The 11,391-nt window shown below is 37.2% G+C and overlaps 1 protein-coding gene across 1 annotated transcript; it reads right to left on the bottom strand.

Moving 5' to 3' along the window:
* Positions 1-1,328: 1,328 nt before the first annotated feature.
* LOC116916010 (nuclear pore complex protein Nup98-Nup96) lies at positions 1,329-2,008 on the bottom strand. The gene is made up of 2 exons (XM_032921185.2): positions 1,731-2,008; positions 1,329-1,674 (listed from the first exon to the last, which is right to left on the bottom strand). Exons 1-2 carry the CDS (start codon positions 1,927-1,929, stop codon positions 1,421-1,423), a joined length of 453 nt encoding a protein of 150 aa, XP_032777076.2. The 5' UTR covers positions 1,930-2,008; the 3' UTR covers positions 1,329-1,420.
* Between the last annotated feature and the right edge of the window lie 9,383 nt (positions 2,009-11,391).

The following is an 11,391-nucleotide window of genomic DNA, read 5'->3' as shown; positions in this document are numbered from 1 at the left end:
AGGTACGAAATAATTGTATTAAGTTAAAGAACACGTTATTCACTGCTGGAGTTTTTTTTTTGTTGTTCCAGTGGATCAAGTAGAAATAGATCCGGTCTGTCAAAAAAAAAACGCTCAAGAGCAGTTTTGTAATGCAGTTGTCAGCCATCTAAATACTACTTTACCAGGTATTAGTACCTAGCGCTGCATTCACTAAAGTATCAATTTTAATTGATAGTTTTTGCTTCCAATTCACCTGCCACTGCAAAATGCAAATACGAATTTAACTCCATCTAGTCAAGGAGCAAGTCATTGTGTGGAATGTGGATGTGGAACAACTACTAATTACATGTTGACAGTTTCATCTTGCGGTAAAGTGGTCAGTGTAACTCCTATTTCAACTACTACAAATGAAAAGGGTTGTCGACATGTGAGCCTTGATAACTTTCAGCATATGACTGGAAGAAATGTGACACCAGCGGATGTTATTCCTCACCCACAAGTCCCGCAAACAGGACCAAGAGTATCAAGATTCAAGAACCGTGGGTCTTCACGTGTACTAACAAGTACGCCTGAAATTATTCGGATCAAAGAAACCTACAAGGAAAAAATGGAAAAAGAAAATAGGGTGGCTTTAAGAAAAATCGGAAATGTTCAGAAGAATAATTCCAAGAAAACAAAAAGTCTAGAACTGTCAAACCCTAACTCTTCAAATCTGAATTCTGCATCAAATCAACAGGTCACTACAAAGACCAATAGACGTGACATCGACTTACTCGACTACATTCCAAAAACTGGCAGTAACATTGTTGTCGCGCAACGTGCACCTTCAACTCGTAAAGTCAATCGAAAACTTATTACTGAATTTGTTTAATTCTGATATTCTCGTGAACAATCTATTTGCAGTCAAATTAATCTCGTGAAAATTCGTGAAAAATGGGTCAATGCTATCTTGAGTTTAAAACAAACAAGTAGGCTATTTCCTAATTTTCAATGATAATGGAAAAAAGAAATCTCGTGATAATTTAAATTATGTGCGTCAATCCAGTCTTTAGTTTAAAACAAGAAGTGTTTCCTATTTCCAAATGATAATGTAAACAAATAATCTCGTGATAATTAATTGTTGCTAAAATATAAATTCCTTAAACTAAAAGAAGTGAAAAAATGATTTTCTCTTCTAAAATTGAATTTTGAAGCTTTTCACAAATACAGATAACAGAAGAATAAAATGTCTATGTTTCTTTTATCGATAGGCCTACTATTAAAAAAAACGGAGTAATAATAGCTATGTCACAATTTGTTGTTGTGTCTGTGTTTTTTTCAAGCAAATCCATGTAATTGCAAGGATACTAGTTATGTCCAAGTTGTAATTGACAGCTCAAATTGATTCCAATCGTATTCACATACAAACAACCATCCATTGCATATTGGGAGAAATTGTTCACTTGGAAACGCAACGCTCCTTTTTCTGGTGAATAGGAATATTGTGTAAATCACGTGCAAGTCTATTTTCAAAACGAGGAAGAGTTGATCTATTGCGGTGGTATTGGGGATAAGTGATGTAATTTCCAGTGGACTTATCTAAAGGCCATAAACTGTATAAAGTGATTTCAGCTCTGCGATTGAGCCCCTCTCCTTCCCTTGGTTTCATGGATACGTCTGGGTATACAGCCACCATCTTGCAACCAATTGATACTATATAAATTAAGATGTTAAAATAGTTACTTGAAATTAATTATTAAGTCGCATACCAATGTCATCCAGATTCAAATGAGCAACATCCAAAGGGCCTTCGAAAAAATTTTTACCATACCCTTGACGAATAATAGTAAATGAAGTAACAATACACTCTCCATTTTGATCCAATCCTTGCTTTGCAAGTTCTTCCAAACTCGGTATTACTGAATATCCACAACGACGTAAAACTATTCCGACAGGGTGACGAGACATCTTACTTAGCAGTCACGTTGTTTACGTTTCACATTTGAAAGCACTGGTAAATCGATGTGAACCAGCCGGTAAGAGGGAATTATCGATTATTAGTTAGGCCACTCCCACTAAGATGGTCAAAATTGTCCCATACAACACCATTTCCGTTGTCCACATCAACCCCTCATGAAGTACCTTTACATTTATATTTACTACAGCTAAAATAGAGCCGGTAAATACTTTTTTTTTTTACTTTAGATAGTAAAAAGACAGGCCATTCGAATGTTATATTTTCTTTTTAATTAGCTTTAAGTAATTTAAAGTGTTTTTTAACTTTAAAAGAAAGTAAAAAGTTTCGGCTTTTTCCCAAAACTCTATTTTTACGTCAACGCTCAAACTATAAATTATATTTAATGAAAATTTTGTGGAGAAGTCTGTCACACTATTCTTTGTACATTGTAAAAAAATTAAATTTATTTAATACATTGAACATACAAAAAGGGTACTGTCCCACGTAGCCCCTGTCCCACCCAACCCCGGTCTCCCCTATATTATAAATTTATTTATATATTATATTATGCCTTTTCCAATATTGGCGCAACTTACGTTTGCCGGCTGCAGTCGGACGCACCTGGTTGAATTTCTGTGAGATAGCACTTTCCAGTTTCGGTGGCAAACGATGTTTTTTCAATTTCACCTTTAGCATAGAGAAAATGGCATCTAAGCAGATAAATATGATTAAAATGCAACTCTTAAACAATATTTAAAAAATTCTTACCTTGTATTTTAACATACTGCTCACGCGGAATAGGAATTTTAAGGTCGCCCCGTGTGTAGCTTTGTGCCACAGTTCTTGTGAAGACGGAGGTACTGCGGTGAATACAGCGTCCAAATCAGATTAAGGACAAACTTGCGCTCATCCCTGGTACTCATGTTTTTCAGGTTTTCCTTCTTTATTGGAAACGCGTCCTACAACGATTTTCTCTTGGTTACAATAGACAAATAATAGGACTACTGCGAACTTACCTTTCGAGCATGAAAACCGTCCTCGTCCTCCTCCTCATCCTCGTCTTCCTCTTCCTCGTCGCTACTTTCTTCAGCCGATGAATAATTTGTTTGTTCGGTGACATGGCGGGAGCTCGTCGATGGAGCTGGAGACGATCGGGAAGACGCTTGGGTACCCGCTTGAATCGCCACCGTCGCCTTGCTCACTAATTCAGGAAACACCAAATAGCAATACATATTGTATGTAATATTGTGCATAGAATTGAGCATAGAACCCTGTCTTAGGCGTAGGTTATCCATACATATAAATACAGTACTACTATACAGTACTACATATAGTACTATATGTAGTATTATATATATACTATTGTAAGCTATTAATATTTTAACTTAATTTTTCATTGTCTTTTCTTGTGAAGTATATTTTCAGTAGCACAAAAAATTGGGGAACAACTCTAAAAGGAAATGAATTGTGAACGGTGTCTAGACTATTTTCTATAGAACAAAAAGTTTTTATACGGGTTTCATGAAGGTCGAACTACAAGAAAATCAAGTTTGAACGTTTGAAGGTTAAGTCAATCTGTAAGGCGTCGAAGGAAAAAACTACATAGAAAAGAGGGGCGTATAAAAATTAATGTTACGTAAGAATAAAGGGGAGTGAAAAATAAGGAAAAGAATAAAGAATAAATTGTTTTGGTTCTTTACATAGCTATCAGGTTCCAAAAGATTGCGTCTCGCAATCAATCAAAGTCAAATTTGGAACGGAATAGAAAGTAAGTCAAAACAAAACAAAGAAAACCACGTTAATTAACTCAACAAAACAGCTGCTTCTCGATGCGCTTGTCTTAGTGCGTCCCAATGGAATTTGTTCCGTGGAGGCTCTCCTTGTAGAAAAGGGGCTGATAGGACAACAAATTACGGGGTGGGTTGTTGATTAGAGGTGGGTAAGTTTACAATAGTATTGGGCGGGGATAGATTTGGGGGGTTTAATAACGCGGGGTAGCCTACTTCTATATCATTATCAGATGTTTTGGTGAAGCAAGTGAAAGGGTTACAAGTACTTAGAAAAGAACAACAAGGTATGTATCTTGCAATAAGGACCCCTACTCCACAAAAATGAAAGAAAACTAATCCAATTAATCTCATCCCTAGAAGACTACAAATGCTACTTGACCAACTAAAAATCTTAGACGACAGGGAAACGTTCTTTTCTTTTTGGAGTGAGGAAAGAAGAGTGCTCATGTGAAAAGGATTTCCAAGGTCGATGCTATGTTCTTCTTTAGCAGCAGCAATTATCTCGGCGATTGAAGCTGCAGTGCTCATCGGGTAGGGGGTTAGTGCGGGGTGTAAACTTAGTGCGAGTAGCTTATCAATTTCGTACGGAAAAGTGTTGATCAAACTATGTCCTTGGATTATTACACCGGGGACAATTGGATGCTAAGAACTGCTTTTGTAGAAATGTGCTCGGCCGTTGATGTTGACGAAATTTTTATGCCAGTAACAGGGGTTGTAAGGCGTCAGTTCCTATCCTTCAGTGTCTAAAGTGTAGTCGCCGAGTTTGGGTTGAGGACCACAGCTTGTGATTTCAGTGATGATCAATTTGCTACATGTGGGTAAATTAAGGTAATTGGCAGCAAGCCATCCACTGTGTTGTGCGGTGGCGATAGCAATTTTGTGTGCCAGCACCCGATTTTCACATTGTAGAGCTCGAATTTCTCGAGCCACTCCATTTATTTCATCGATAGTTGGGTCTCGTGCGTTTTGAGAATGTGCCACTTCACTGATTTCAGCCCGGATAATGTCAGCAATATTTTCGATGTCTTCTTCCAGTGGTTTACTCGGATGAGCATTGGTGTCAGTTAAAGAATGTAAACGTAAGATGACTTTTTCCATTCCGATTACTTGTTTATAGTTTTTTTCTGATGAATTACAATATTTCAGGTTAGTTGTATTGTAAACAAAGTAAAGTTGTTGTTCGACGTCACGAATTCTTTCTATTTCACTTTTGTTAGTCAGGTAACGTTGAGCGATACCTGTTTCCACAAGCCTTAGTTTGCACTGTTGAACTTCTCTTAACGATTCTTTCCAGACAATGGTCACTAGGTTGTGAGAAACGGATCCGTTGATCCCTCCCGGTATATCGCCAATGGTTGAGCTTATCGTACAGTTAGCGCACTCAGTTTCTAAATAACTTTTTCTAATCGACAGTTGATCAGCTGATCAGCTGTGACTTGAAGCCAGCTACTCTGCACATTTTGAATACGTTCGAACGACCACTTATTGTTTCTAAGTAGTCCATGCTTTAGCAATGGCATAATCAGGAATCTCGCATTTTTTCACATTCACGTGCATTGGCTCCTATTGGCACACTTGATTGACTTGGAGTTTGACAACCCCAGAAGTCAGTATAGATGTTTTTCTTTTCCAGCCACATGGTACACGAATGGTCAACAAAAAGGGTGATTAGGGGAAGAGTAGAATAGACATCATAACGTACTGGAATAGCGGGAAGGGGGCTTATTTGATAATCACAGTCATCGCTAGTGAAAATTACGAACCCTTTTGGCTAAGAAGCCGTATAATTGCAAATAGGGATGTTAAGAGCGTGGAGACGACAGAAAAACGGTATGATGAGGAGAGGTAGAAGACATAATCTATGAGAAAAGTAATTTCAAAATCAATTTTAGGGATCAATTTTATGAATTACTAAGATTACTAATACAAAGTTTTTTATTTTTTTATCTTTATTTCATTCATTTTATATTATTTTATTTTATTTTATTCGTTTTTTTAATCTTTTCTAACAGATTGCTTTAAGTGATATTGTTCAACGATTACTAAAAGTTCAAGAAATCCGTTAATACGCAATAATTGGAATTTAAACACGGCTTAAAGATAGTTTAAGTGATTCAAACGTGATTTACAAAAAAAAAATGACAGTAATAAAATTAGAATTTGACAACTGGTTTTAAAAGATTCCGAGGACGTAAACCGAGGCGACGCTCTGGTTGTATGGGTAAGGTTGACGTCTCTGGAATCGGTTTGTGAGGTTACGAAATTGTTGGTGAAATAATCATTAAATTTGGAGTAGGAGGAATTGTGGGTGGGGGTCTCATCAAATTTTGAGTAGGAGTTTCACAAGAAATTTGTTCTAACTCAGATTGAAGGTTTGTTTCTAGGGGTAGAGGGAAAGCTTTGAGTTCATCTGCGGTTTCTTGTACGAATTTGTTGCCTGTTTCTCAATTCTTACATCTAAAAAGTCGACACCTGGTTCGTCTTTCCATATCATTGACTCAAATAGGGATTTTATTCGATTCACATGTGCAAGCTGAGTTTGTTTTCCTACGTCTTGTTGTATTTCCACAGTACTGTTGTTGCTTACTTTCAAAATTCTAAAAGGGCCCATAAAACGTAGAATAAGTTTTTTACTAATTCCCGCCAAGGGCGTTCGCATATCCAGTAAAACTTTATCTCCTACGTTAAATTTTTGCTCTTATACGCGTTTATCGTACTGGGCTTTTTTTTGTTCACGAGCTTGGGAAAGATTGATTTTGACAAGCTAAAAGGCTTCGTGTAAGCGTTTCATAATTTGACTTTTATAGTCTGAGGGAGTAACTATTACTGGGGGAAGAGGACGGAGGAATTGATCAATCGCCATGACTGGATCACGATCATGATTTAGAAAATATGGAGTTTCAAGTGTTGACGAGTGGACAGAATTATTATAAGCGAAAACAACGGGGCCTAAAATATCCTCCGCCCCTCAGCTCGAATCCAATCTCCAAATATTTCCTTATCATTTCAACAACAGTTTTGTTGAATCTTTCTGTTTGCTCATTAGTCTGAGGGTGATACGCAGTTGCTTTCAGGCGTTTAATGTTTAAAGCTTTACAAAGCGCAGAAAATAATTCAGAAGTAAAATTACTGCCTCAACCTGTAATTATTGCTTTGGGGACCATGATGTAAAATAATTCCTTCTACTAAGGCTTTACTAGTACTGAGGGTGGTACAGTTGGTAAGAGGAATGACTTCTATCCATTTAGAAAAGTAATCCGTGATTACTAATATGTAATTGTTTCCTTGAAGTGGATGAGGTTTGACTGGAGCTAGAAAATCTAAACCCAATACTTCAAAAGGTCTTGTAGCCAGGTTTAACGGGTTGAGATAGGCTTTCACACTATGCGCTCGACGTCCCAGTTCACTAGGTTCACAAGAAGTGCAAATTTCCTTAACATCCCGTAACATGGTAGGCCAATAATATTTGTCCCTTAGACGAAAGAATGTTCGCCTAGTTGCCATATGCCCTGACAATGGAAAATCATGGTATTCTTGTAAAAGTTGCTTTCTAAAAGAAATTTGAACAACAACTTGACACTGTTCAAAGTTTCTTCTTTTCGCTGACCTAGGTTCGTAGTGTTTACATAAAAGACCATCTTCAACAAAGAAATAATCTATTTCATTAACCCAAGAAGGAATCGGGCCATCTTCTTTTTTCCAAGGTTCATTGTGTTCCGAAAACGTAACGATCGCCTTGCACAGAGAGTCTTTCTGCTGTTCTTGACACGTTACGTTGTTGTCTGCAGGAATGACAGATATTATATTAATCGGTATTCTTGAAAGAAAATCAGCATTCTCGTGTACTCGACCTGGTCGGTACTGAACACTGAATTTCATATTAGATAACAAAATCGCCCATCTACCTAGTCGCCCTGTTTCGTATATAAAAGTCTGCAACCATTGAAGAGGCCTGTGATCGCTTACAATAACAAAAGGTTGATCTTGTAAGTAATGTCGGAAACGTTTTATCCCGAACACTACTGCTGCGGCCTCTTTTTCTATTGTCGAATACTTGATTTCCCCTTTATTGAGATGTCTGGTTGCATAGGCTATAGGTTGATCCTTTCCGTCTTTCATCTGAGAAAGGACGGCTCTAAGCCATAGTTACTTGCGTCCGTGTAAATCAGAAATTCCTTTGAAAAATCCGGGTATATCAAGATAGGTTCTGATATTAAACATTGTCGCAAGTACTCAAAAGCTGCAATTTCATCTGTTTTCCAAGTAACACTATCAGTAGGTTTTCCTTTAGCCTGTGATAACAAGGGGTGGGCGACGGTAGAGACATTTTTTACAAATCGTCTGTAGTAACTGGTTAGTCCCAAAAAAGATTGTAATTCTTTTACTGTACCAAGTCCTTTGTAATTCACAAAGGTTTCAATTTTAGCAAGGTCTGGTTTTATTCCTTCAGCCGTGATTACGTGTCCAAGATAGGAAACAGATTGTGCTAAAAATTCACATTTTGACAATTTCATTTTTAGGTGCGCGTTTTCTAAGAGGGAAAAAACAGTCTTTAAATTGGTAAAATGCTCTTCAATTGTTCTTGAAATTTTTTTTATGTCGTCAAGATAAACGAGACAAATCTTTCCAATAACTCTTCGTAAAACTGAATTAATAAGTCTTTGAAACGTTCCCGGGGCGTTGGTTAAACCATACGCCAAACGATTCCATTCGTACAAATTGTCATCGACTATGAAGGCTGTTTTTTCTTTAGATTCCTCCTCGAGCTCAATTTTCCAATATCCGGAGGCAAGATATAACGTGTAAAAATACCTCTGTCCCACCACTAAATCTAAAACGTCGTCAATTCGAGGTAAAGGAAAACATCCCCTGTTTTCTTACTTACTAATACTATCGGGGCTGCCCACGAGGACATTGAATAACGAATTATTTTATTTTGCATCAGTTCCTCGATTATATTTTTAGCTGTCTCTTTTTGTTTTGGAGACGTGTGATATGCTCTTTGACGAATAGGACCTTGTCTTGTGTGTTAGTTTACTGCTAAACTATTTATATGATGTCGGGGCTTTTTCTTAGTTCCACCGAGGGGACCAAAGCTTACATCGGTAGTTTTTAGTTTCCCCTTTCTTCAAACGAAGTGAGTTTTTTCCCATTTCCGTCATAGCCCTCTGGAGGACTGGGTTTCAAATTTTTTATCTGGGGGCAAAAGTTTGCTCGGTGACCGATTTCTTTACAACGAAAACATTTATCATTAGCTTGACTCTCCCTTGCTTTACAATTGCCTATTGAGTGATAGCCCCAATCGTTGTGAAAATCACAAAAATATAAATCCCCTGTTTTATTGATTGGAGGGTTTGACTGTGGTGAGCGCTGTGAAAAACTCACGTTTCTTTTGGTAGATAATTGCCTTTGCATTTTCTCCATGTTTTCTTCTAAATGTTTTTGGTGAGTGTTTAATTCCACCTGGTTTTTCAATTGTTGTTTATTCAATTTTCTATTAGGTTCGACGTATTTTGCCTGAAAAGCATTTAGTCTGGATCTAACTTGGGCTTCTTCTACTGCCATGGCCGTCATTTCAGCTTTTTCTATGAGTTTTTCAAAAGTTTGAATTCTTTATACTTTAGTCTGGTCTGGACGTCGAAAGCCAACCCTTCCAGAAAACTGTCCATCATGATTTGTTCTCTGGAAAAAGCTTTTGTTTTATCTATCGTGGATTTTATAGGATACGCTAGGTGGAAGGCCTTGCGTATACGATTTGCATAACATCTAATATTCTCTTCGGGTTGCCGTTGCATATAATGAAATTCAACGCTTTGTTTAGACCTAGTCTCTGTAGAGTGGAAAAGTTTAATTAAACGCTTCTTTACTCTGTCGTAAATTTGTGCGCTAATTGGGTTTTCCAGTTTAAAGTTATCAAACGCATCAACCGCTTCACCATACCATTTGGAGCGTAGTAAGATCATTTTTCTTGACTCCTCAAAATCGCCTAAAACCAATACTGATTCTAGATGTGCAAGCCAGTCATCAAAGCAACCGGAGCGATCACGGTCCACGTAAATTCCGACGTTACTAAATTACGTCATTGCTTGGCTTTGTTGTAACTTTTTATTTTTATCGATGGCGTTAGAAATAAAATTGTTGGTGTTTCCTATACTGTTTACTTTTGACGGACACATTACTAAGGGATTCATTTTAGGAATTGAGCTGGTAACTGAATACTTTGGAGTTGGTTCGTTATTACTTTGCTTATTGTACATGCTTGGGATTTTTACACTTTGTCCACTGAACGCAAGTGGTTGTATATGTAAAGGGGTTGAGGTAAGATAGGAAGGCTGAGAGCTAGTTGTAAAAACAGGCTGTCCATTATACTTCGTTTTCTGAGAGGAATTAATGCAACGTTTAGTATTCGTTAGAACGTGTTGCACAATACAATCAGCTGCTTTAGAAGCATCCTCATAATCCATTCCGGATTAAATCAAACGGCTCAATTCTTTTATGTTTATTTTAATGGACATGTCTTGGTTTGTTTCTTCTGACGGTTTGTTTTGCATGATTTTGTTTGACAGGTCAACGATCGACGCTGGAGTAAAGGAGGTTTTCCGACCTTGTAGTCCTTGATAAGGTAAATAGTTACACGGAGTGGACGCTAACTGTGAATGAGGAGTTTGAGTTTTCATACTTGACTGTGAATGATTAACCGTCGGACAAGTGATTGTTGAGATACTAGGGGTCGATTTAGGACAATCTAAAGGAATCTGATAAACTTGCGTGTGGATTTCCGCTCTTACAATTTCGATGGGTACGCTGTTTTTAGAAGTTTACTCCTCAGTTTCGAGTGTTACTAAACATTGGGGCACTAATTCTGATTCTGACCTACTTTGTTGTTCTCCCGAGTGCACTGATTCATGCTCTGAATCAGTTCTTTCGTAGTATTACCTCAGACCACAGTGTTTAAAGAGTTCAATTGGTGACAAAATTGTGGGCTCGGTTAAGAGTAATGCTCTTGAGGCTGTTCATACTTAAGAAATCGGCAATTCAAAAATAAGATCGTCATCAGGAATTTCTGTTATTCTCGTATTTACGTACAGTACCTACCAAAAGTCTTTGGAAGCCTGAGAGAACCTTATGCAAAAACGCCATTTTTGCGGTTCTCTCAGTGCTACAATTTTCACCTAAATGGTAAAATTTTGTGTGTGTACGTTCTCATAAATAGTGAGAACGTCCCTAATTTTTTCCAGCATTTTTTTTTTATGGGAAGGGCGGGTAAAAATTTGATGAAAAAGTCTTTAGAAAGCCGAGAGGACATTATGCAAATGAAGTCACTTTGGTTTTTTTTTAAACAAAGAGCTAGGGCTACGAAGACGCAAAAGGGCTTAAAAAAGAACTACGTTAGTTCTACCTGTAGCCTGATTTTCAGATTTTTTTCTTTTTATTCAACGATTTTAGAGTAGGCTAAAAAACTAAATTATGGAAATTCCTTTTTTGCGGCATCAACCAGAGTTGCCAAATTCTTAAAAACCCTTTGTTTTTTTCCTTCAGTTTTACCATAGTAAAAGAATAATATATATATAATATAATACTATATTTATATACCAGAGTAGTAGAATACTATGTATAATATATATAGTATTCTACAATTTTCACTCATTCGCTATTCACATGCTAGCATAGAACACTGCGTAT

This window comes from Daphnia magna, linkage group LG2 (assembly GCF_020631705.1).
Source record: "Daphnia magna isolate NIES linkage group LG2, ASM2063170v1.1, whole genome shotgun sequence".
Classification (NCBI taxonomy): Eukaryota; Metazoa; Arthropoda; class Branchiopoda; order Diplostraca; family Daphniidae; genus Daphnia; species Daphnia magna.
Note: the sequence above shows the minus strand (reverse complement) of the source record. Positions and strands in the feature narration are given on the sequence as shown.